Source organism: Hippocampus guttulatus, chromosome 9, assembly GCF_054856545.1.
Source record: "Hippocampus guttulatus isolate MCC_2025c chromosome 9, RoL_Hgut_1.0, whole genome shotgun sequence".
Lineage (NCBI taxonomy): Eukaryota > Metazoa > Chordata > Actinopteri > Syngnathiformes > Syngnathidae > Hippocampus > Hippocampus guttulatus.
This window is the reverse complement of record NC_141269.1, coordinates 20553965-20581665: the sequence shown is the minus strand read 5'-3', so window position 1 is coordinate 20581665 and position 27701 is coordinate 20553965. Positions and strand designations below refer to the sequence as shown.

Below are 27701 nucleotides of genomic sequence, written 5' to 3'. Positions count from 1 at the left end.
GCCTCCTCAACAAGAATTTAAACGTAGCTCAGTGCTTCTGATGGTGCAGGGCCAGCAGAGAATGCCTTGCTGGCCCTTATTGTAGTAGCAGGGTGAATATTTGCTTGCAGATCATAATAGATCTAATATTTAAAACCAAACAATCTTCACAACAGAAAAATACAAATATAAGCAAATTTAATCAACCACTCTGGTGGCAAACCCTCTGACAATGTGGTTGAAAGTGTTATCTTTCCCTCAAAATGTTGACATTGCATGCAATACTCGATTTGCAAAATAAGGATTTTTGTATCTATCCTTGTGTAATTTGTTTAGGGTAAAAAAGGAAAACTAAGGAGTAGGGTTCTGGATTTCTGCAGCAAACTGCCTTCACCTGCATCCAAGGTACGGACATAGAGAGGGTGACGTCCTACAAGGACCTGGGTGTTCTTCTCAACAATAAACTAGACTTGTCTAACAATACGGACGCTCTGATCAGGAAGGGGCAAAAAACTGAGGTATTTTGGAGTTGAGGGGTCACTCCTTAAGACTTTCTATGACTCTGTGGTGGCCTCTGCCATTCATTATGGCATAGTCTGCTGGTCAAGCAGCATCTCAGCCCGGGATTGAGAGAGACTGAACCGACTGGTCAGGAGGACCAACTGTGTCCTGGGCTGCTCCCTGGGCACCCTAGAGGAGGTGGGCAACAGGAGGATGCTAGCCAAGCTAAGAGCTATGATGGACAGACCCTCCCATCCCCTCCAGGCCACCCTGACAGCACTGGGCAGCTCCTTCAGCACACCCATGCTGCAAGAAGGAGAGGTACCGCCGCTCGTTCCTGCCGACTGCTGTCAGGCTATTTAATAGACAGACCTGAAAACATGGACTCACCCCCACTCACCCATTTTTAATATGCGTAAATCTATATTTTATAATTTATATTTATATACTTTTTGTTCTACTTCTCCCTTTCATAATTTTTCTGTTGCAAATTGGGAATTTCTCCATTGTGAGACAAAGGTTTTCTGATCTTTTCTTATGTTTTTGTTTGACCTTATAAGCTCTTTGTAAATTATCAATTTTAGGGAAGGCATTGTTGCATATAATGTGTCCATAACATCGATTGTAGCAACTATTTAACAGGTAAGCGATTTGATTAGCCACTAGATGGCAATGTTAGAACGGTGGAAGGAGGAATCGTTAGGATTTTTTTCTCCAGACGGACTGACAGGTCCTGCGCTTCAGTGAAATAATTATAATTGGCTGAGAAGTTACACAAGTATTCGACGATTTTTACACTTAGAGTAGTGTTTGTCTTTGAAAAGTAGACAAATGACATATAAATCGGCTTAAAAACTGAATCTGGTTCCTCCGATTAAATTGTAGGACCTGTCAAACAAAATCCGGGAGTAAAATATACACATTTTACAAATACTGAACGCGGGACTTGTCTTCCGGTTGTTGCCAGGTAGTTCGGGGAGTCGACCAACTTTTGAGGACCAGGTTGATCGATTATGGAAAGCGTACCGCGGCAGAAACCTGACATTTGCAATAGTAGGTAAGATGCGTTTCGTCTGACGAGAGGCAGCAACCTTCAGAGACAATTCACGTATCGGCTAGAACACGCTACACCGCCGTCATTTGCCCAAATACTGTCATTTCTGGTTCATGGGCTTTTATCTCCGCAGCTGCACAACCAAGAAGAGGGAAGACTACCTGGAATGGCCCGAGTACTTCATGGCCGTGGCCTTTTTGTCAGCTCAGAGGAGCAAAGACCCGAGCTCACAAGTGTGTATTGTGTGTCCCAACTTAACAAATATTTAAATGTATCGCAAAGAGCGCCCTATCTAACTGACAATTCTGGCTTTAGTTTGCGTGAACGTGAAAAGTTATTCCTTAGCTGGCTCTCCTCCGCAAAAACAACGTTCGCGTGTGAGTGTGAGTGTGCGTGTGAGTGTGTGTGCGTGTGAGTGTGTGTGCGTGTGAGTGTGTGTGCGTGTGAGTGTGTGCGTGTGTGTGTGTGTGCGTGTGAGTGTGTGTGTGTGTGTGTGCGCGCGCCCACGCGCACGCCAGCGACTCTGTAACATCCTAACCTTATAAACACAACTCGTTAGGTCCTAACGAGTTGTGTTTCAAGGAAAATCAATACAATGACCTAGCCAGCTAACGGTTTGGTTAAAACTAAATGTCACTGGAGTATGTTTTGTTGCAGAAATCAAAGAGTAAAAGAATGGTATTCTTGAATTGGTAAACTTTGAAATTAGAGCTAAATTGAATTGAATTGTATTATTTGTTTCAGATTGTTTCAGCATTCGGACAGACGGGTATGGAAGATCAAAACAGTGAAAATGAAATTAATTTAAAAAAATTGAAATAAATACCCGGTAGTCCAGTGGTTAGCACGTCGGCTTCACGGTGCAGAGGTTCGATTCCAGCTCCGGCCTCCCTGTGTGGAGTTTGCATGTTTTCTCCGGGTGCTCCGGTTTCCTCCCACATTCCAAAAACATGCATGGCAGGCTGATTGGACGCTCTAAATTGTCCCTAGGTGTGAGTGTGGGCGTGGATAGTTGTTCGTCTCTGTGTGCCCTGTGATTGGCTGGCAACTGATTCAGGGTGTCCCCCGCCTACTGCCCGGAGACGGCTGGGATAGGCTCCAGCACCCCCCGCGACCCTAGTGAGGATCAAGCGGTTCGGAAAATGGATGGATGGATGAAATAAATACCATTTGGAAAAGAGACAAATATAGTAATACTATTTAGTAATAAATGTATGTTCTTTAATATCTAATAATAATTTTATTACAATTAAATATTTCATGTTTATTCTATCAGTGTCATACTCAAATAATTGCTTTATTTTGCAATATTTTATAAAACAAACGTTTTTTTTTTACAAAGTCATTTTTTATTTCCTAATGTCTTTTTGCACAATGGCTTTTTCATTTCATAATTTCAATCAAAGTTAGTGGGTTGGACCTCTACGTGTTGCAACAGTGCTGGACTTTTATGGGGACAGTCTAAAACAGGGGTAGGGAACTCCGGTTCCTCGAGAGCCATGTCCTGCCTGTTTTAGATCCCTCCCTACTCCAACACACCTGATTTCATCTCATCAGCTCATAAACAAGCCCTGTAGAGGTTTGAAACAATCATGAACAGTTGAATCAGGTGTGTTGGAGTAGGGAGGGATCTAAAACAGGCAGGCAGGACATGGCTCTCGAGGAACCGGAGTTCCCTACCCCTGGTCTAAAACGTAAATGTGCATGTAAAAAAGCTTAATGTGGCTGTAGTGAACATCTATGGGGAGGAAAAAAGCTTAATGCCCATAAAATCCAAAATACAGTGGCAATTGTTTTGATATTTTCAGAGGTTGAAGTGGGTATAGGTAAAGATGTGCATGTGAATTCTGATGACTGATCGTAGTTTTCTGACACTAAGCAAAAACATGAAGTGTGTTATGTGACCTTCCAGACACCACCTCATCAAAAACACCCTGCTGCTGCAATCCTCTCTCAGGCTGAGGTCAAGTCCTCACGTTACTCAGGCAGCTCAGCATCAATGATAAATTGCCACGCTTTAACCGATACGGCAAGTACCGGTACTGCTCATGTCAGGCAATCACTTCAGTGGCTCCGCCTCATGTGATTTGATAGACAGACCAAGTCATTGTGCTGAAAAACGGCATTATAAAATAAAAAGACCATTGTTGTAAAAGGACGGAAATAAAAATGGATTCAGTAAAAAAATGTTTTTAGTTTATAAAATCTGGGAAATAAAAGGAATTTTAAAAAGTATGACGTGTTCGAATAATCATTGTGAAATACTAAATACAATAACATTATATTTAGGTATTAAAGATGAATAACATTCCATGATGTTACTTTTACAATTTAATGGCCATATGTGTTTGTCAGTTCTTTTTCAAAATTATAAAAAAAAAAAATTCTCCAAAATGTTATTTTTATTTATCTAATTTTGACTGTATTTGGGCTTCCATAGACGAGAAGCCACCTGCATTTTACATGGCAGTGGTCTTGCCCGTAATTTTCCAATTGACACGTTGGCGGCATTGCAAAATTGCCACCTGATTTTTCTGCCCCGACGAGATTTCAGCGCCAGTCTGAGAGGCGATCATATTGCTCCAATGCATAGTACAAGTTACGCCATCCAAACACAATCTGTTCTTGACACATAATGCAGTGAAACTTCCGAAACTAATAATATGAGATAACTTTACCTCTACTGACCTCAAATTTATCCAAATTCTCAAGTGGAAGATTATGATGTTCAGCAAATTAAAGTTGGTATAGCTAAAGCTTTACCACTATCATCTCCTCAAACTGGCACTGATCTGCAAGAAGCGAGCACAAAACCTAATGCCAGGCTGCCATTTTGGGAGTTGGGAAGTCATTGGGAAAGGGAATGATGTTGACAAAAATTGCAAAGCCTAATTTGTCCAACACTGATGGCCTCACGTCAGTGCAAATGATACATGACTTTCAGGGCAACCTGTATGTCCCAAACTCAATCTGTTGAATGCGCAGGACTATCCTAGTCTCGTCTAATTTGAAGTAATACAGTGCAACTTCAAGGTCAAACACAATCCATTCTGAGAGTAACTGAGGACTTTTTTTTTTCCAGAGTAAATGATGGAAATTGAAGCAAGCTCCTCTGAGCTGTCGCCCATAGAACCCTTTCACAAATTGTGTAGGCAGTTTTCAAAGCAACAATGTAACATTGCAATGAACCGGATGTAGAAGAATCAACTTCAACATGGAGTGAGGTTTTTAACATTGTTAACCGTGACATTTAAAAAAAAAAAAAAAAGTCAAATCTCAACTAAGAATTATTTGGCGAAAATTTTAAAGTGGACAGGCCAGCTAAAAATATTTATCATGCCTGGGCAGGAACATTTGGAGTTCATCATGTTCACCTGCTGGTGTTGTGTTGTACGGAGGGAGCCTCTTTTGGCAGGTTGTTGTGATTTCTCATTAGTTGTTGGATCACGTTTCACTGCATTGTGTACTGTTAAAAGAATCTTGATGTCCATTGTTATTGTAAAGATCCAAACCAGTAAAATTGTGCTGTTTGTGAGATTCTCTAGTCCAGGGGTGGCCAACCAGTCAGAGACTAATAGCCAATTAATTTACTGTGTTACTCCAAAGAGCCACACACACACACACACTTTTTTTGCCCAAAGATCGACTTTTGGAGCAACCAAAATCCCATGATCGACCCAATAGCACATGTGCAAGCATATGAATGCACACACGACCATGCACTTGTGCACGTATGCATGCAAGCCACGACGAGCGACAGGCGGAGCGCCCAAACATAAATGAGACCTAAATGTTGCAACTCTGAAAAAGGAGAGCTGTGGTGGTGGTTTTTAAAACTGGCACTTTATTTATGCTTTTCAGTCTCAACCAATACAGGCACGTCCTTCTCCGTCTCCATGCCTTCTTTTCTGATGTTTTTACTCGAGAGACATTCAAGGACTGCCTCCGAAAAACGTAAATTAACATAACTTTAATGACACGAAAAAAATCAAAAATAATCCACCAGAACAGAAAATCAAGCTAGGAAATCACAAGATAAATTCGATGCGGGGGGTGAACACACAATGAAGGAATAAATAACAATTTTGAGGCAGTCCAGTCTCCTACATAAAGACACAAACACACAAATCTCCCCCCCATTTCCTCCTCCCACCGCTTGCGGTCGACTTCGGACCAGTCTGCTGGCTCTTGGTCGATTGCGATCGACCTATTGGGCACCCCGGCCTTAGAAACGGAGGTAATTCGCTGACTAGCTTAGCACTTAGCGCTGTTGTCTGCACATGAGCGGTGATCCAGTAATCTGATTGGTTGCCCTCTGTGTCAATCAAGTAACGGGATTGATGATAGGTTGACGTACGTTCTGTGTATTAAGCACTGTTGTTTGAATGGCAGCGCCATCACTGAGGCGTTTTTGACAATTGTCGTGTGAAAGCCCGGGAGCTGCATTCAAAGAGCCGCGTGCTGCGGGTTGGCCACCCCTGCTCTAGTCCTTTTTAGTAGCCAGGGTTTTTCCTGCGTTCAAAATTGCGTGGCGGGCGCCTTCAGTTAATTTTGTGCCGCCTCCAGCCAGCCCGATTGATCTCACTCAACACAGCGTAAAACTCCAGCTCTGCTGATTGAGCGATTGATGTGTCTCCGTGGCAGCTACTTATTTTAACTGCAGTTGCAGTGTTGCGCCACTATGGATGCGCTAGAGCAGTGCTTCTCAAATCGTGGGGCGCGCTCCCCCCAGGGGTGCGATGCCAGGGGAGGCACAAGTGACTCTGGGGAACATGTGGGTTTATTTTGTTTTGTTTGGTGAAGAAAATAGAATGAAGTCGCAGTTGGCAGTGGCGCCCTCATTGTCAGAGAGTGGTGTCTGTTTTTTTTTGTTTGTTTGTTTGTTTTTGCACCGAGCATGAGATAAGTGCGGTAAACAAAGCCTCAGGAGAGAACATGATTTTTTTTTTAACAGGGATGAAAAGAAAGACAAAGATAATGAGACAAAAGAAAGTCACCCGAAAGCTAAGACAAGGAAATATGACGAAGCATATGCATGCATGCATATGCAAGCATATGAAGCGCTTGGCTTCACTATGACTATAGTGGGAGATGGACAAGGTGTGTTGATTGGCTGCACTGCACTATATCAACAGCAGTTGAAGCTACTCCCAAAGAAAAAACGGATTGAATCGTGTTTTTCCCGGCTAGTCGGTGCTATCGGCGTCCTGATTTTCCATGGCGGATGCTAAAACCGGGTAAATATTGCCCGTTTTTTCCATCCAAGCATGTTGTGTTTATGAAAATAAGTTTCCTTCATGTGAAAGTATGGATTTTGATATTTAGCAGTACAGACACGGCAGGGAAAATCAGCCACTTTTGGCGAGGCGATATCAATCCGTTTCCAATTAAGAGTAGTACAACACAAAGACAATGTGGATGTGATCGAAACATATTGTCTTAAAAACACAGGAGCCAGTGGCTTTGACAAGCAGTGGCTATATCAGTTGACCTGGTTCAGGCATAATGAGGAAGGCGTGGACTGTTATTTATGCCTAAAGCACTGCGCCCCAACACAGCAGGCAATTGCTGCCTCCATCGTGAGACAGCCATCAACCAACTGTAAGCTGGACACATAAAAAAGACATGAGGTGACGGCCATTCATATAGCAGCAGAAGAGAAGGAGAAGTATACAGTAAATATTCTCTAGTACGGACTCGTGTTTGCGCTGTCCAATTTGTCCTGATAACAGAAATTCCTCATTTGGGAAATGAGCATGGTACATGTCCTTTATGAACCTGCAAGTATGTTGACAAAATGCACGTGTAACAACACAATCAATAAAATACAAAAATATACTGTCCAAAAACTTTATATAACAAAAACTGCAATACAGTTGTATCCCAAAAAATCACAACAGTAAAATACATACAGTATTTTAATGTTTATTTTTTTCTGTCTTGGGGAAAAAATGTGTATTTTGGATTGTTTTGTTGGATGCATTCTTTGGTTTATGACAATGTTTGCCTGCGTGTCATACAGTTTTCTTGCTAGTTGCAAGTAACTGTCCCATTGATCACCGATGTCTGGTAATTCTTGTGCATACTGAAGGATTTTTGTTGCCATTTGCATTGCTTCCTTGCTGGATGGTGGCTTGTCATCAGGAGTTGAATCGATGCCGTGTTTTTTAAAGTTTCGTAGATCTGCGTCTTTCCAACTCCAAGTGTCTGCTGGATCTTTTTAACTTTGTGTCCAGCCTCGCTCAAACGGATGCATTTCACTCGCTCCGCTCCAGTCGTTACAGTTCTTCTACGTTTCGATGCGATGATCTACACGATGTACAGTAAGTGAATAAAGTTAAAATCTTTCGCAATTACAGTAAAACGCACGCCAATAAAAAGTCGCTTACACGTCTTCGTTTCGAATCTGATGAATGAAAACGGCGAAGCGAACACGTTTCTTCGGTCATGTCGAGTGGGTGCTGCTTTTAAGCTCGTGCCGCGTTCTCCAGGACATAAGTGAATAAAGTTAAAATCATTCACAATTACAGTAAAACGCACGCCAATAAAAACTCACTTAGACGTCGTCGTTTAGAATCGGATGATCGAAAAATGCGAAGTGAAAACTTGTTTTAGTGTTGTGTCTTTTCCGTCGCATCCGGTGGGCATTGCGTGTATTTAAGCTCCCGCGGCATGACACCTCCATCCGGGTTACGGGTAGTGGAATTTCCGCTTACGCAAGTTTCGGTAACACGTAATATCGTAGTCAAAATGTTAATGCATAGGATTTTATTCCGGGTGAAGGATATTCCTTTCCATAGAATTCCGGGGATGGGAATATTTACTGTATTCAAGATGATAGTACCTAAAAGTCACGCAACTAATAAAGATACACACACTAAAATAATGTAGTTTGGGACTTTTGGGGGGGGTTTTGCGGCGGGCACTGCAGCCTGCTATTGCAGCACAGGTGGTCATGGACCCAAGTGCACTTATAGCCTGCTTCAAAAATAATCTGATTGTCTCAAAGTGGCCCCACCAAGCATGCTATGACCTCATCCTTTGTCGATGAAAGTTTGAATAAATTAATAAAATGATTACAGTCATATTCTTTTTGGAACTCTTAAAGTCTTGTAAAAGTTGAATTTACAGAAGACGTGCACGTCGTGGTGCACGGTCAGCATGGTACCGCCTCTGCCTCAATTTGAGCCAGGAAGAACCCTGGTAGCCATTAGCAGGCTACATGCTATCATATTTCGAGTGGAATCCCAAAAAATACAGAACAAGACCAATCCACTTGGTTTTCCTTGATGTTCCCTAAGATCAAGTCTCATGGGGTTTGCTGTAGTTGTGTGCGATATTTGGACATCGTGTGTGTTTTGTGACGTATTTGTGTCTGATTTGTCGAAGTCTGACTTAATGGTTGTAAATCTCATTTAAATAAAGTTAGTTTTCTGCTTGCAGGTGGGGGCCTGTATAGTGAACCAGGAAAATAAGATTGTTGGCATCGGCTACAACGGAATGCCGAATGGTTGCGATGATGACCAGTTACCCTGGGCTCGGTCAGCAGATGATCGTTTGGACACGAAATATCCCTACGGTGAGAAATTGTTTCTTGAAGAAAAATGGACTTGTCTTCAAGGCATTAAGCATTGCATGACTTTATTCCAAGTGATCACTTGTGAGTAGCCGTACATTTTGAGCTTATAGATGGTATTTAGGTATTTTTCCTTTTTCGGAAACCACCTGAGACACCCTAACACCCTGGTAGAGACAGATGGCCTGACGGAGAATATTCTCTTTGGAAACCACACAATGGCCAATTAACTATCCATCCATCCATTTTCCGATCCGCTTATCCTCACAAGGGTCGCGGGGTGCTGGAGCCTCTCCCAGCCATCTTCGGCCAGTAGGTGGGGGACACCCTGAACCGGTTGCCAGCCAGACGCAGGGCACACACTCACGCTCACACCTAGGGACAATATAGAGTTTCAATCCGTCTGCCATGCATGTTTTTGGAATGTGGGAGGAAACCGGACTACCCGGAGAAAACACACGCAGGCCCGGGGAGAACATGCAAACTCCACACAGGGAGGCCGGAGTTGAACCTGGTACCTCTGCACTGTGAGGTCGACACGCTAACCACTGCCTTACCGGGCTGCCCAATGGCCAATTACTGTTCATCAATTGTTACAAGCCCGCATGGTCTTGTGATGTTAAAATATGATCAGCATGATAAAGGACACTCATTGAATACCTATTATACCAAGACAGGAAATGGGTTGGCTGTTTTGTGGATCAATTGCCTGTTTTGAAATTTGCTGTTCATTGTTTTGTGCAAAAAACCCCCCCCCTAAACTTTTGGATATGTGCGTTCAAAATTTTAGAGAAGGTCAAATGAAGTTCACCTGAAATAATGAGCTGCTGTTTGGGTTCATCCTGTTACCCAAATTCAACCTGTTACCTCAATGAACTTTAACTTATTGTGAGTGGTCAGGGTTCTATGTTAACAATGGCCCACTGGCCGATGGGGCCAGTACAAATTTCATGAATGAATACAATGAAATCAACATGAAATCTTGCTGTTTTTAGTACAGTCATACCTCTGTTTTCGACCATAATCAGTTCCAGAAGACTGTTCAAAAAGCGATTAGTTCGAAATTCAAAACTATTTTATTAGCCCATGATTAGGGGCTAATACTCTCAGCCATCTCGTTACCTCTGCGTCCCGTGTCCTAGACGCATAATTTTCCTGCGTGGCGCACAGTTCCAAATAATGTGCGTTTTTGGGACGCAAGGAAATTTCTCAGTCAAAACAAAAAAAAACTACGGTAAATCTTTTTTTCCAGCAACAATCGCAGTTTGATGATCGCCACCATTGTTGTTTTGATCTCGTGTTAAGTAATCTCGCGTGACGAGATTTCTGTTCTCGCGAGACAAGATTGGCGAGATCGGCCTTCACCTTGCGGGAAGCTGACGATTGCCAAGTTGTGTAACATTAAAACAAGTGTTGCGAAAGTTTATTGCGGAGATATCACAGCAGAAGCAGCAAAAGTTGGATCGTTTTTTTGCGATGATAAGTTGACTTTGAGAAAGCCTTGCATCATTGGAAGCAGAGTAAAGAGAGGAGAATTTAGGAACTCAAAGACTCAACCATGGGATGAAATAAGAGCCTATAGGGGTGTTCACACGGCACACATTTGCTCCGGCGCTGCACCGATGTATTTTGTTGCGATATATTTTGCACCGCAGCAAATTGTGTGGAGCGTTCACACGTACAAAGCCGCTGAGCGTGTCTGCACCGGCACAGCGTCGGTGCAGCCCCACTTGCGTTCACACGGCAGTTTCTGCAGCGGAGCAAAACGACAGAAAACAAATGAGCTGTCGTGTTGGTTCTTTTTAAAACGTATACACAACTCAAGCGACTACTGGACAGGCACGTCCTTCTCCTTCTCGGTCTCCGTGCCTTCTGCTCGAGAGTGACCGCCCCCGAAAACGTAAATCAACGATGACTTCAATGACACTCAGAAAAGCAAAGACGTAATGCGCCAAACAGAAAATCAAGAGAGGAAATCACAAAATAAATTATATGGGGGCCGGGGGGTTGTGGACACACAACAAAGGAACACACTACACAAACAACTCCGAGACAGTCCAGTCTCCTACAAAAGGAAAGATGACGTTTGGGGACTATTCCCCCCCGTCTAGTTGAGATGGTATAACCCAAGAGGTGCTTGCTACTGTTACCAGCTAAGTTTTGTGTCGTTATTAAACAAACACATGACGGAAGTCCGACAGAGCACGAAAGCAACGCATTCTCGCCGTACGTACTCTTCACAAGCATTTGCTCTGGAGCAAATTTAACCCAGTTGCGTTCACACGTGCAAATTTACACCGGTGCTGCTTCGCAAACAAGCATTTGCTCCGGAGCAAATTTTTAAACCACCTCCCTGAGGTGGATCAAATTTGGTCCGGTGTAAGCTGTTTTCCGGGGCTACGCCGGAGCTAATTTGCACGTGTGAACGCTCTACTGGGGCAGCCCTGGCGTAGCACCGGACCAAATCTTGCCGTGTGAACACCCCTTATTTCTCTGCAAATCTTGTATGCCTGAATTATTAAAATGTTTGCAGCATTTGTTTATAAGAAATAAACCTATTATCAATGTATATTGTTGTTGTTTGTGTTATTATCATATGCAATTGAATAAATAGACTACCGTTATTTCAGAATTCAAAATTTGGACTCTCTAAATGCATAATGGGACTCATACTTTTCTGATCAGGGCTCAAACTGTAAAATTGTCACTGTACACTACACAGAAATAACAAAAAAAAAAAACGTCAGATTTGCGTAAATCACAACAAACACATCTGCTCACAACGAACATTATGACATGAGGAAGTGTCACTTCCTCATTGTAAGGAAGCCAAGAGGAGTCGAGTGGCGTATTCGGGCTTGTTCAGTTTGTTCGAAAACCGGTTTTCAGTCGTAATCCGAGGTGTAAAAATCTCAAATTTTCTTGTCGAAATCCGTTTTGGTCGATAATAGTCGTTCGAAAACCGAGGTTTGACTGTACTTGATAATCAATATTTGAAGTTTTATCCACTTAAATGTTTTTACAACAAAGAACTTTTTTACGTGTCAGGTTAAATCCTTTCATCATGAATGGCTTCAAAAAATATAAAGGCACGAAAATGCAGAGTCCTGCAAAGCACCATTTGTTTATAAGGGCGTTTATTTAGTATTTTTAATTGGCCAGTGAATTTGACTTTTTCTGCTGACCTCTTATTCAAGGTTAAATAGTATATTTAAAGATAAAATTACCCAATTCATTTTTTTTTCCTTCCTGGACCTTATTTTGAAGAGTTTTGAAGACGAAAATTAATAATAATCATAATTATATTCAATCTATATTAATATCACTTGGATATGAAATGTTTATATAGTGATACACTTCGACCATATTGGCCAGCCCCATTCTCCCCAATTACTGTTTATTAACTTATTATTATTATTATTATTATGTGATATTGCTTAACGATTAAAAATATAACAACTAAACATCAATTAGGAAATATCACCTGAGAAGAATTGATGTTGTACTCAACAACCTTTTTAAAACTAATTTAGGCGCTAGTTTGTTGTTGGAGGTCGGAATTGGGGTTGAATGTTTGATTTATATCATGAATATACAAGGCCACCCCAACATGGCTCATTAGGGCCACCACCCCAAAAGGCTTTTGAACACGAGTAGTGTATTGCCCATCTAAATGATTGATATTTCATACCATTCTGACAAATGTCAGAAACATTATCCGTGCGATATTTCATTGTCAATTACTTTTGCCGAAAGAGGCCAACTATTTTGTTTTTTAACTACATTACGGACACATTCAGCACCAATGCAACATTGACCAGAAACTCATATTGTTAAAAGTGCTTCTTGACGCTCAACTGGGACGACACAATCAGTCTGTCCGCAGCGGGACTGTATTACTAACCAGGATGTTGTCGTGCAGTGTGCCACGCAGAGCTAAATGCCATCATGAACAAGAACAGCGCTGATGTGAAGGGCTGCACCATGTATGTCGCTCTGTTCCCCTGTAACGAGTGCGCGAAACTCATCATCCAAGCAGGTTGGGATTGGCAACACACATTGCACAACATGTCACAATCTGACTTCTCTTGCCATTACAATTGGCTGGCTGATGTTGATGTCTTTCATTTGTTCGCGATTGATTTAAGATGAAATGCTGAGAAAAAAAATGCCGTTTCTATCTATTCTTCTAGTCTGTCTATTTTTACTCACAGCTGCAGAACGTAACAACGGCATTTAGAACAGCTCTGTGGACTGTTTGTATGTACAAGAAGAGCACCGTGTTAAAAGGCGGGGTGTCAGTTTCTGTATTTAACACATACACAATGGTGATAGCAAAAGATGCACATAAACAATTTTTTAACCTACAGCCGTCACTTTCTGTTGCTATAGTACTACATTTAAGAAAACCTTTATTAGTCTCGCAATGGAGAAATTCCCAATTCACAGCAGCCAGGTTATGAAAGGAAGACGTAGAACAACAAAATATAGGAGCTGCTGGAAAGGCAGCCACTCTCGCTGCGCCATTTTGAAGTCAAAATAACAAAAATAACACAACACAACACATAGGAAACAGACAGTCGTGCAATCTTCACCAATTTTCTGCATACACTTTGTTGTCTGAAGCAGTTCTAGATGAAAGAGGAGAGGATCAAAGTGTCCTTTCACCAGTGGATCAGAGACGTCATGCTGAAAACGTGCACACGTCTGCTACAAGCTAAGTTTTCAAAGCAAACACGAAGCTGTAGCGTCCATTGACGAAAAGAGATGAGTTCACTTCTCCTGTCCCACGTAATCCGCTTCAAACTCCAAGCCGCGACTCCCAGTTCCAAATCCGCATCGGCGCTCCGCGCTCACGCTCCTTTCTTCTCATTGCAACAACAGTCAAATGGTGCCGACATTCCTCCCAGTCAAAAACAGTGCTGGTATACCCATGCTGCCAAGAAGGCGCAACCACCGAGCACAGAGTCTCCTCCTTGATGAATGTCGTGGCCAAAAAATGCTGAAAAAAGTCCACATCAGGTCCACACGACGTAACAACAAACGCAAAGTGACAAAACAAACACAAAAACAACAAAAAAAGCAAGGCTCATGAGAGCACTTGCTGACGGCTGCCTACTCGGGCGCCATCTTGATTTCATAAAAACAATAATAAAATTTGTCCTTCATTTAAAATGTACGGTAGTTTTTTTTTTCTATTTTACTATCATGAGACTTAAAAGTTTCTGCTCCTCCTTTTTGTCCACGTGAATGGGTCACGTCTTGTGCAGAATCCACTCTTCATCACTGTATTTCCCGCCAACTACTTTTTCAGCACCATCAATGGACGTGGTCGCTGGATGTATTTACTACATCAAACTTGACGTTTGCTGCTGACATAGTGGTAAAAGTGCACTCGTATCCTAATTATTTGCTCATACCTTGCTACAAAAAAACTGACCAAGCGATGGCTCATATGGCCAAACACGGAGGTCAAGGCACCACTGTGTATTTTCCAATGTGTATCATACTGTAGCAACTTGTACATTTTCATCAAGTCAGCATTTTTGAAACAGTGCTGTTGTATGGGGTGTGTCAGAAAACTTCCAGGACTGGTGTCATTAACTCATTCACTCCCAAAGACGTTTTTAAACGTCTTTTCAGACTTGGTCCAGAATTGGCTGGTACTGAATGAGTTAAAAAGTTACAATATTTCAAACCCATATTACAATCTATGAGTTTTCCTCTTCGTTGCAGTCACCTTGGTGTTTATAACTGTGACTCAACAATTTACAGTAACTTGTTGAGTCACATCTGCTTCTGAATACATATTTTTAGTGGGAGGCATGAATGTATTAATGGCATTTCCAGGCACTTCAATAGCAAAAGATGATTTGAGTTCTGCGCATAGTCACAGAATGAATTAAAGAATTATCTCAAGACACCACTATCCAGACTACACGTAGACGATCACACGCGCATACGCTCCCTTGTATCACCGCCTTCATTGTTCATGTCTTGTGACCTGTTGTAATTGTCATATGCTTGTGCAGGAATTTTTTTGCCTAATTCAAACTATTCTCAAAATGAGGATAGTTCGAGCGTGGTTTTTTTTTTCTCTCCCTCTCCCTCCCCTGTGGTTTCTTCCGATTTTTGAGGTTGAGTGAACTCTGGTGCGTCTGGCTGCCGCTGCTCAACCCGTTCTGTGTTTTATTGTTTTTGTTCCTGATTGTAGTGTCCTTGGGTGTCTTGAAAGGCGCTTATAAATAAAATGTATTATTATTATTATTAGTATCCTCTGGGTGGTCAGCAATGTGCAACGTGAGTAATTAATGAGATCAGATTTGCTCATCGTCACCGGTGACTCATGAGTCTTGGAGTACAACCCGAAGGTCAAACGCCAGAGCCTTCAATGTTCAAGTCCATTGTGGCCAAGGCCAAAGACGGCAAGACAGTCAAAGATGCGTTGATGACAATCTTCGATGACCATCATCATCATATGCCAGACTATGAAGAGATCCTGCAGCGTTACCTTCATTCATTCATTTCACAAGAAGAGGCAACAGTTTGGGCAGGACGTCTTTACCATGACATGCCTACCTGATCGTTCCTGACTGAGAACAACATTGCCATCCAGGACTCGCCTTCAGTGGTTGAGCGGGGTCATCAAAGGTACCCATTTTTTGGAGGTGAATGACATCAAATGTGGCTGCGACGATGAAGAGGTGGAGGATCCCGGAGGAACTGTTTCCAGGTGTGCATCAAGGGGTAGCAGAGAAAGCTGGGAAAGACTTAGTGGGTTGTACTGAGAAAGGATAAAAGAACCGGGAAATTGGATTTGAAATCTATCTTTCGCGACACCCTCGACTCCAGTCCTGGAATTTGTCTGACAACCTATGTAAGCTACTGTAAATCATTTGTCTGGAATTTATTTATTGTTGGGTATCGTTCCTTGATCGCACTTACCCTCTGTCCAGGAATTAAGGTGGTTGTCTATCTTTCTGATAAATACCATGACACACCAGAGATGACTGCCTCAAGGAGACTACTCAACATGGCAGGAGTACAATTCCAGTGAGTAACATGTTTCATGTGTTGGACTTTATATTGCCCCTCCAAATTAGAGCCTTGGTGGTCCTAACTTTTTTCTTCTCAACCACTTCTCCCCCTCCCCCCCCCCATGTTAATGGTTGACTTGTTAAGATGGTCTTCATAGTAATAAATTAATGCACTTGGAACTGCCTCCACAACACCCAACCAGTGAAAGCATTTACTTAGAGCACCTCTGCCAGTGTTTTGTATTACTTTTTTCTTTTTTTTTTTTTTGTGATGCCATCACAAATATTTTGTGGCTCGGGTAATAGGTGGATGGATGATATTCAAAGCTTCTTTTTTTTCTTGGAGAAAACTGCAACAGTTAGGTTAGTAATTCTATACATTTATTTTTGTGTCTATTTATGTTTAAATTTCCCTTTGTCCTCTTGTGTTAGGCAATTCAAGCCAAAAAGGACTGAGATTACCATTGATTTTAATTCCATAAACCAACCAACAGCGCTGGACAGCCCGACAAAGTGACCAAGAAAATTTCTGATTTGGGCCAGCCAAAAATATGGAACCTCAGAGAGACTTTGTGGCATTTTCTTTTTTATATTTTCAGCCCTGTATCTCTGTTTTTTTTGATAAAATAGAAATGACTTGCTTTTGCATACTGGTTAACCTGAAGAAATATAGATGATATTGAAAATGAAATGAACAGGCACCAACCTACAAGTCAACAAGTTTTACATCTTTTTTAATGTATGGTATTTATCTTTCTTTTAATCCAAAGAAGTTTACGGACAAAGGCAAAGGAGAAGTATTGTTTACTTTTCGTGTGACGAAAACTGAAAAGTCAGTTTTTGTCACACAGAAGTTGACATTAAAGTGTCATGTTTTACAACCAGGAGCTGCGTCCAATTTGACAATTTTGAACTCTCAGGCTGTCCTTTTGTTCCTGCGAAGACCGTTTAATCCATGTTACAAACGAATGGGTTTTTTTTTCCCTGACACCACAAGACTCACACGGATTTGTTTTGCCTGACTGAATCACTGACATGTTGGTTCCACTTAAATGATGGTCCAAACCCTGCTGCTTTAAGTATGGTTACAGTTCTAGGATGGGTTGAAAATGAGTTCTTGTACAGTATTTTCAGCTTTCCCTCACAAGCCTTCATTTTACTTTATAACTTTGCTCTCAAAAGTAACACTATACCTTATATAGGAATTGCTGCCATATTATTGTTAGTATTATCCAACTTCTTATTACTTAGATATCATCCTCTAAGATCCTAGCCCCCAAAAATAGTCTGACTAACTTTCAGCTGCACTGTCACCACCTTATCGACTATCTTGTGTGGCGTCCTGAGTGGTGGCGGTGCATGGTGAGAATTTTCCGAATAATATAATTTGAATAAATGTAATAGTGGAACTTTTTTTTTTCAGGAGGGTCAAGTTCTCGATTTAAGAACATTACTGGTTGATGGATTACCATTATGTATTTGTGTTAAAAACCTTTGATACTTTGTACTGGCAGATATTGAAAATAGTTCACAGCTGATGGGATTCTTAGGGCCTTTCTTAACGTATTTGCTGTTTTCTGTATTCGCTCAATAAAGCTAGCAAAAGTATTTTATTCCTCATGTTGTCGTTATTAAATTGGACTTGGATGAACGCACGTACTAACACACACATGCCATGATGAGCAACAGCCACAACGGCCCTGAACATGAACGGAACAGAAAAATAAAGTCGATACTAGAGTTTATGAGTTTGTGGAAAGGAAGTCACTGCCTACCTTCGTCGTGACCAGACTCGGAGACATGGGACGCACTTTTGCAGCGTGTTAACTATCGTAGCTCACGTGTACCACTTTAAAATGTTTCTCTGTGCTCTCCAGATTCCCATTCTTTGCCCTCGGTGAATTGTACATGAAGCAAACTCTGAATGAGAATAATAATAACAATAAACAATAAAGCGCAACAAATCTGACTGCAAGCTGCAATTGCCCGAGTGCTGACCACGAACAACTTCCGGTGATGCAGATCACGGGCCACCGAAGGTTAAAGGTGACCTGCTTTTTATTTGATTTTTTAAACACTTTTTGTGAAAGTGAGACTGATAGGATGCTAAGTGTGTCCACTAACGCAAAGATATATCATTTTAATCACAGGCACACAGACACACAAATGTTTTGTTTTGGGGTTTTTTTCCCTCCCTCTACACCCCTCACAATCGACTTGGGACCAGTCTATCAGCTACCGGTCGATCGCGATCGAGTTATTGGGCACCCGTGCCGTAAAAACACACCTAATAGACATGAGTGCCCTCCAGGGGCAGAAAGGAGAAGGTCAGCACCGTGAAAGTGGTACATTGTTGTGGGTGTATTTTTTTTTTTCAGTTTTTCCATTTTATCCTTGATCAGTCATTGCACTGCCAGATATTTTGAATGCTATTTTTTCGGCTACTGGATAATTGTTTTATTAATTGTGTTCATTCAGTTGTGTGGTCTACCGTATTTGAAATTTTATATGAAACAAAACGGAGAAAAGATTATCAAAAACTGCAATTCATTTCATGTCATCCATCCATCCATTTTCCGAACCGCTTGATCCTCACTAGGGTCACGGGGGGTGCTGGAGCCTATCCCAGCCATCTTCGGGCAGTAGGCGGGGGACACCCTGAATCGGTTGCCAGCCAATCGCAGGGCACACAGAGACGAACAACCATCCACACTCACATTCACACCTAGGGACAATGTAGAGCGTTCAATCAGCCTGCCATGCATGTTTTTTGGTATGTGGGAGGAAACCGGAGTACCCGGAGAAAACCCACACAGGCCCAGGGAGAACAAACTCCACACAGGGAGGCCGGAGCTGTAATTGAACCCGGTACCTCTGCACTGTGAAGTCGACGTGCTAACCACTGGACTACCGAGCCGCCCTCATTTCATGAAAAAGTAATGCATCAGGATATATATCATTGGGGTATAAAAATAACCTACCGTATATGGAGACACTAAATTTTGTCCATAACACACAGCTGTTCCTCCTCACCCTACTGCAGGGGTGGCCAACCAGTCAGACGAAGAGCCAATTTTTTTCCTGTGTTACTGCAAAGAGCCACATCATACCCTTCCTCGACCGCGCGCACACGCACGCACACACACACACAAACACTTTTTTGGCCAAAGATTGACTTTTGAAGTGACCAACTTCACACGAACGACCCGATCGCGCACGTGAAAGCATACACACAAACACACACACCCCCGCTCACACGCACGCACTCACGTGGGTGCCCACCAGTGCACTCGCGCACATATGCACGCACACCACGATGAGCAACAGTCGAAACGGGCCGAAAATGAGCGAAAGCTAAAAATACAAACACATCTTTTTTTTCCTCACCCATTTCCTCCTCCCACCCCTTGCGGTCAACTTGGGACCAGTTCTCTGACTCCCGGTCGATTGCGATCGACATATTGGACACCCGTGCCTTAAAATCAGAGCTAATTCGCTGACTACCTTCGCGCTTAGCGCCGTTGTTTGCGCATGAGCGGTGATGCAGTCATCTGATTGGTTGCCCTCTATGTCAATCAAGTAACGGGATTGATGATAGGCTGACGTAGTTCTGTGTATTTAGCGCCTTCGTTTGAATGGCATCGCCAATGCCGACGCTTGTGTGAAAGCCCGGGAGCTGCATTGAACCAGCCAAAGAGCCGCATGCGGCTCGCGACCCGCATTGAGCCGTGGGTTGGCCACCCCTGCCCTGCTGTATCCTCATACAGTCATGGTCATATCCTCATTCTGCCACACTATCATAAAGCCCCTCAAACCATCTTACCAAACATTTTATGCTAGATATGGCACTGGTAGCCAGCTGGAGCTTGTTAGCTTCTTAGCTTCTTACTGAAGTCTCCATTTACACTGATGTGGGTGATCTATCCTGTGATTGAAGAGTCTTTGATCGCACGGCCCTCAATACACTCTACTGCCCATCAGCATTATATCCAAATACTACTGCCGTAGTAGACTCGCTCTTCCTTTTAAACACTCATTAAGTGGATTTGTTATTTTGTTTATTATTATTATTTTTCAATCTTGAAAATGTACTCTCTTTCAGGGGTCCTAAATGACCTCTCATCCTTTTGCCATACACAACTGCGTGTGTCTTTTCAAAGAAATGTAGGATTGGCTGAAATGTAATTTTCTAAACCCAAATTTAAATAAAACGGAAGTAATTGTGATTGTTGAACCTGTGCACACCACTGACCTTGGTCTTCCTCAGCGTTGCCTTGAAAAGAACCTTGGTGTCATGATTGACATTTCTTTTAAACTGGATAAGCAAATCGGCGCAGTGGTGGAAGCAAGCTTCTTTCAACTGCGACTGGTTGCCTAAATTAGAAATCTTACTTGCCTTCTGACCAGTTGGCAAAACAAATTCATACATTTATTACCGCATGCCTGGATTACTGCAATTCCTGTATTATCCCCCGAATGCTTCATCCAGTCATCACTTACAGCTGATTCACAGAATGCGGCTGCTTGCCTCCTGACAGAGCGTTGAGATCACATTACTCCAATGCTGCAGTCACTTAATAGGCTGCCTGTGTCTTTTAGGTTTCAATTTAAAATTTAGTTTGTGTTAAAATCCTTGAACAGCCCGGCTCCTGTATACTTGTCTGAAATGTTTGTATACCAGCTATTGTAAACTCCCCATTCATGGTTGAAAACATTTGTGTTCGCAGGACCAAAACTTTGGAAAAGCTCTCCCTGAACATTTGCTGTGCTTTATGTATTGATTGTTTCACTCTAAAAAACAATGTTGATAGCAATTTTTTTAACACATTATGTACACAATATATGCACATGCAGTAATCACTGGTTGCTGCAAACAGACGAACACTGCAACCACAGGAATGATACAAACAAACGAAAACAAACACATAAATGCATATCCAAAAATGCAATGACATAAAACTGCGAGAAAAAAAACATTTGAAGAAATAAAACTCTACGGAATTCTGCAGTTTTGACCGTTATCCCTTGATTGCTTAAAAAAATAAAAAATTACATTTTGTTATCCTGAAAGGGACCAGTTCTTTACGACACTGGACCACCCCGGGACTCCAGCCAAAGTACTTTCATTAAGATCTGATGTTGCATTCCAAAATAGAAGGCCTCTAAAATCTGCAATGTTGACCTTAACATCTGTTTAAAAAAACAAACAAACATATCCTCAACCAGACCACATCTACAGGACACTAAAAGACCTCAGGACTGCAGCCAAAAAACCTTCACACAAATATAACGTTGGATTTGAAAATAAAACTCCTCTGAAATCTACAATTTCAACCATTAACACTGATTTTAAAAAGATATTTAAAAACTAAAATGTCACTGTCCCCCAATGAAACCAGTATTTTCAAATAAATCTGATGTTACATTTCAAAATAGAATTCCTCTGAATTCTGGAGGTTTGACCATTACCTCATCTTGAAAAGTCATTAGAAATTAAAATTTGTTATCTGTCAGCCAAAGTACATTCACAACAATCTGTTCTTCCATTTCAAAATAAAACTCTTCTGAAATCTGAAATTTAGGTCATTACCCCAGATAAGAAAAAAAAAACAATCTAATTTCGTTATCCCGTAACCCGGGGGTCGGCAACCTGTGGCTCCAGAGCCGCATGCGGCTCTTTAGTGCTGCCCTAGTGGCTCCGTGGAGATTTTTCAAAAAAGTTTAAAAATGGAAAAAGATAGGGGAGGGAAATATATTTTTGTTTTAATGTGTTTACTGCAGGAGTAAAACATGACACAAACATTATTAACGTTTTCCAATGCTGTAAAAATGTGTTGAATAAGTATTAAATTTCAACATTTCTGTCAAGGAAGATTTGTGTTATAGCCTGCGACACACGTTTCTATTAGCAGGACGGGATGCCAGTCAGATGGGTGTCGATGATGGGTCGGGTCGACCGCGGAAGGTTGATTGATCGAAAAGTAGATATTCCATCAAAAAAGATTGGGCACCCCTGTTTACAGGATGCACTGCAAGGGAAAAAAAACATTTAATCATGAAGGCTTATTGTGTATTTGTAGCCAATTTTGTCATTTTCATAGTAGGCTAATATAGCTAATATCGATATATACAGCATGTGTTGCCTCCATTGTAAGGCATATACAGTATAAGGCTTTTAATTTTTTGGTGGCTCCAGACATGTTTGTTTTTGTTTTGTTTTGTTTTTTGACCCAATATGGCTCCTTCAACATTTTGGGTTGCTGACCCCTGCTCTAACAAGACCAGTATTAGGTCACACTCAACAACCCAAGTTTCCAATTAAAGTACAATTCCAAATAAAACTCCTCTAAATTCTACAGTTTTGACCATTAGTACCCATGATTTGAAAAATCATCAAAAAGTCAACTTTCATTATGCACCAACCATACCAGTTCAAAGGCACACTAGACCAGGGGTGCCCATTAGGTCGATCCTGATCTACCGGTAGATCTAAGACAGGTCCCAAGTAGATCCGAGGAGTGTCGAGGAGAAAAAAAACAAACAACCATTTGTGTGTCTTTGTACATGTTAGTAATATTTTTTTTGTGTTAATGTACACTGCACCCTAATCATCTTATCAGTCTCATTTTCACCAAAAAAATATTGAAAAAATAAAATAAAGCAGGTAAATCTTGAATTTACGGTGGCGCGTGATTACGTCACCGGAAGTTGTTAGCTCTCAGCAGTCTGCTTGTGATCAGAACTGTTGCGCTCTATCTTTTATCGTCATTATTCTCATTCAGAGTTTGCTTCGTGTACAATTCACTGAGGGCACGGGCAAAGAATAGGAATCTAGGAGGGCCCAGGGAAGCACTTTAAAACGGTACATGTGAGCTACGATAGTTAACAGGCTGCAAAAGTGCGTGGCATGCCTCAGTTTCAGGCTGTTTCTCATCATGGCGTGCGTGTGCGTGTGTGTGTGTGTGTGCGTGTGTGTGTGTGTGTGTGTGCGCGCACGCGCGTGCCGGTAAGGGTAGATCCCGGGAGGTTAGTTGATCGAAAAGTAGATCTTCGATCCAAAATGTTTGGGCACCCCTGCACTAAACCACGCCAGGAATATAACCTAAGTAAAATTCCTGGCATGCTGCTATCTGAAAATTTGACTATAAAGGGGTTATACAGTGGTACCTCTACTTATGAAGGTCTCTTCATACGAAATTTTCAAGTTACGAAATTTCTCAACAGGAAAATACTGCCTCTTGTTATGAAAGAGATTTGAAAACATGTAATTGGTCTGTTGTCAACTGCCTGTAGTCTCAGACCTTCACTACAGAGGGTGCAAACATACCGTGGAACAGCTGTAAAATCTCGCTTCACATTTAACTATCCAAACATTACATCCACACACAGACATGAAAATTCCCAAATTTTTCGTCTGGGTGTCTGGTACCAATCAACCGCGAGAAACGAGGGATTACTGTAGTTCCTTGATCAAGACTCAGAGTTGTGCCAATCACGAGGACAACCACGGATCAACATCTAGGTTTCATCAGGGTTGATCTCGGTCAGGCACACATCTCGTTTACAGTAACTGCGCAAATTTATTATTTGTAATGCTAGATATGATTGGGTATATTCAGAATAACAGTAAAAACAAATGTTATATCAACAAGCGGAAGCATGTAGATGCTAAATAATAGACAGCTATTATGTACGATTATATAAAGGTCCTCGAGGACGCCACATAAAATATTACAAAACTCAGAAGTCGTTTTGCCGTAAATTACATGGTGCGTCCTGTCTGAGAGGTAAGAACTAAACCAAGAAAGTGCTACGCCTGACATACCAACACATGTTTTGAGGTGTGCGAAGAGTATATTTGGATTGATGGTGTCACCGGCAGCGCTAAGATTGAGTAATAATAGTATTGATGAGGTTTTGGAGTCCATAGCTTGGAGAATATCATTCGCCACTTTAGCAAGAGCTATGTCAGTAGAGTGGTCTGCTCTGAATCCTGACTGAACAAGTTCAAATGGATTATTAGAGATAGTTGGGTCAAGGTTTGGTCGCGTAAGTAGGGGTGTTAATACGGCAGTATTAAAAGTAGCTGCCAGACCAGTGATAAATTAGTAATATTTAAGATGGAAGATCCAAAGAACAGAAGCATTTTTTTAATGAGTTTGCCAGGAAGCTGGTCGAGCATGCAAGTTGTCAGACAGTTATTAACCTTAATGCCCCTATTACCATCAGTAATTATCAACATAATGAAGATTAATATTTTAGTAGACCTGAAAGATATACCTATATACCTTATTTGAATATTAGAAAATAAATGAGAACATTTGAAAATAAATGAATAATGCCATTTTTACTGATTAAATGTGCATCAGAGTTCCCATTTTTGTCTTGAAATTATTTTCCCAGACTTTTCCATGACTGTTACAGTATGAGCCAAGTTATCATAGAATACACTCATAAATTCCAACCCCCAAATTTAGAGAATTATTATTTTTGACAATTGTACCATACATTTTGTATATGTATGTGTTTAATGCACATCATGTTTGCACTGAGGAGGATAGAGAGGAAGAAATTTCATCTATGCAGCATGTAATACATAAAGCATATTTGACAATAAAGATGACCTTGAACCTTTAACTTCTTTCCTTCGATGTTTCCTTCAAATATCATACCAAATTAGCTAAAAAGAAAAATTCCCCCCAAAACCAACGGCCTCCTCACAGCAACAATCGGATTATTTTTCGTGAACGTGAAAATAACATAAAATGTCACTTGGATGTTGATATCTAACTTTCATTGCTCAGTAAATCAAGACAATGGAATACAGCTGATTGATTACGCCCAGGGGCATAACATCAGATAAAAATAACTTGAAAAGCCTGAGCTCTGCTCCTCTGTCCACTTTCAGAGTATTTTAATAGAGGTGAATTCATCATTTGTTTTTCTCATTCACATATTTTCTGTTTCTGCTGTTGGACAATGAAGTAAGTATGAAAGAAGGCCCCTGTCATGGTTGCTGCAGTTCTACTGGAACCAGAGATGCATTTTATCTCATAGCACAGCCATAAGTGACGGCACGTCCCCGACAGCTCTCTGTCACTCAACAGAGGCCACACAGAGGGGAGAAAAACATCACAGTCGATATACATCACAACAGCAACATTCTTGAACTGAAAGTCACCAACTTTGCTGCTCTTTTAGAGAAAAATCCTGACTTGAGTCTGAAAAGTCGGTAACATTTCATAATTTTAAATTCAGTTTTAAGTCTATTGGACTTTGGTTGCAGACTAATTTTTAGGGAGGGGCCTACCAGGCAGCCTCCTCAGCCAGGGGTGCTCTGCATCTCACACCTGACGCCAGCCAGCTCATCACCCACCTGTTGCTCATCAGCTCATTTGGGCTGGTATAAGTTGGCTCGCAAACCATTCCTCAGTGCAAGTTTGTGTTGTAACCACTCTGCAGCAAACCCTTGTCGACACTTGTGAAGTTTTCGCTTCCTCTGTGGGCATTTTCGCTCCCCGTGGACTCTTTGTGCTCCCACTCAAATGCTAAGTGGGTCCATGAGGCGTCATGAAGCGTGTTGACACAATGTCACACTGTGTTGATACTGTGTCGCTGACCACTGACACCTGCTGGACTTTCAAAATCCCTGCAGGCAACCCACTTGACAGACTGAACTGATTGATTTGATGATGAAGTGTATACAATGTCATTCACATCTATGCATTCATATTGTATTATTAAATATGTTTGAATAATGTGAAAATTATGTAAATGAGGATGCTAGTGGGCTTTGTCTTCACAAATCTTTATTCAGAAAAATAAGTTGCTCCAGTGTTTTGAATTTGAGTCTGTTGCATTTATTGCACGCTATTTCCCCTGCTGTGGAGAACACACGCTCACATGGCACCGATGATGCCGGCCTACAGAGGAACTCCTTTGCGTAAAATATTCCCCTCTGGCAGGTACCGCTGGACCTCAGATAGAACATCTGCTGTTGCACCTCTTCCCAGTCTCCCCACCTCATCATCCAAATGCTGCCACAGGTCATCTAAAAAAACAAAACCCAACAAAATTGGCATTTAGAACAATTTACAAAAACGAATAATGATGAGTAACATGCCAGATGTAGTTGCAGAGGGCTGCGATGATGGTCCGGGTTGGGCCTTGATTGTGCGCCCGATGACATGCACGCAGTCAGATCGTAGTCTGGATATGGCCGCCGTGCAACTGGAGGAACTGCGGAATCCAAGTGATTTGAATCTGGGGTCGAGAAGTGTTGCTAAGGTTAAAACACTAATAGACTCCAGACTGTGTGACTCAACGCTTCAGGTGTTCGTAGAGTTGTATGGCTGCCTGTGTGTGCAAGGTTGAAGCGTGATGCTCAAGTGCATGTTTAAGCATGTTCATTATCGGGATGACCTTTGAACCAGACACTCGCCTCTTTTCAGACAACTCCACTGTAGCTTGATGGAATGGAGAAAGCACCGGTAGTGGTTCTCTTATGATGGTGAACTCATCAGCTATCAGTGGAGTCAAATCTATCTTTACGCCAAAGATACCCACACTGGTTCCCTCTCATCATGCGGCCTTGACAGGATTTCATAAGGACTGTTCCATCATGCCCCTTTTGACCTGCGCCAATTTGTCAGCAGTGTGATTCCGTGAAAAGTATTGTACTCCAACTGCATATTCAAATTAATGTAATTGCAGGTGAGTGCCAAGTAGGCCTCCATGTTCACAGAGGTCCACATGTCAGTTGTTATACTAACTGAACTTCCATTTTCACTTTTTCCCGTTCCTCCTGATATTTGTTGGCCACCATTTTTTTGATGGTCTGAAAATTAAACCAAAGGCAAACAATACATTCAAATTATAGGCAATTCATCTCATCTACAGTACATCAACTACTACTTGAAGGAACTTTCACACGGACCTTTCTTGTCGGCAAAACAGATGAGGTTTCAAGGACCTGAATCAGTTCATTGAACCCTTCACTCGCCACAATGCTGAGGGGCTGGCAGTCCTTGACAATGAAGTTCAGCAGTGCCTGATTGAGCAACTGCTTCCTGGAAGCTTGATTGTCAAACATGAAGTGGGGAGTAAACCAATAATAATTGCTGATTGCCAATTACTCATCGACAAAGCAACTGTGGAAAGGTAAGAGAATTGCTGTATATCTGAGTTATCCTGGGTGTATGGGGAACTTCATTCTAATGCCTGGCCCGATAATGCCTCAGCAAGCCTCCTCGTTGCCCATCTTTAAAACTCGCCTCAAAACTCACTTGTATTCTTTGGCATTTGACTCAGCATGACTCAGATTTGTTCTTGATTTTGTTGTTCGGTGCTTTCTATCGTCTTTGTTACCAATTTGTTGCTTTACTGTTGTATATGTTAGTTGCTCCATGTCCAGCACTTTCTATGCAGCGATGGCTGTCTGAAAGTGCTCTATAAAGACAGTTGAGTTGAGTTGAGCATGGAGGAGGTGCTTTTGTTGGCATATGATAATTCCACATGACAAATTCGACATTTCACCTGCAATAAAATATGTGAA

At 41.7% G+C, this 27701-nt stretch overlaps 1 protein-coding gene across 5 annotated transcripts; it reads left to right on the top strand.

The window, feature by feature from the left end:
- The first annotated feature begins 1422 nt into the window (after positions 1-1422).
- dctd (dCMP deaminase) lies at positions 1423-17755 on the top strand. 5 transcript variants are annotated; one of them, XR_015101903.1, is made up of 7 exons: positions 1423-1537; positions 1668-1767; positions 8978-9113; positions 13033-13149; positions 13737-15987; positions 16067-16163; positions 16580-16631. XR_015101903.1 is itself a non-coding variant. In XM_086120951.1 (6 exons), exons 1-6 carry the CDS (start codon positions 1494-1496, stop codon positions 16662-16664), a joined length of 579 nt encoding a protein of 192 aa, XP_085977077.1. In that variant the 5' UTR covers positions 1423-1493; the 3' UTR covers positions 16665-17755. The 5 variants fall into 5 exon arrangements, 1 of the variants encoding a protein (XP_085977077.1); XR_015101905.1 differs by having other exon boundaries at positions 13740-16163; positions 16580-16638; XR_015101902.1 differs by having other exon boundaries at positions 13737-16163; positions 16580-16638.
- The last annotated feature ends 9946 nt before the right edge of the window (positions 17756-27701 follow it).

Excerpts from the sequence above, each read along its gene's own strand:
- dctd (XM_086120951.1), top strand. The coding sequence starts at position 1,494 with ATGGAAAGCGTACCGCGGCAGAAACCTGACATTTGCAATAGTAG. Across the intron at positions 13,150-16,066 it reads GAAACTCATCATCCAAGCAG|GAATTAAGGTGGTTGTCTAT; the intron begins GTTGGGATTGGC and ends CCCTCTGTCCAG. Across the intron at positions 16,164-16,579 it reads ATGGCAGGAGTACAATTCCA|GCAATTCAAGCCAAAAAGGA; the intron begins GTGAGTAACATG and ends CTCTTGTGTTAG.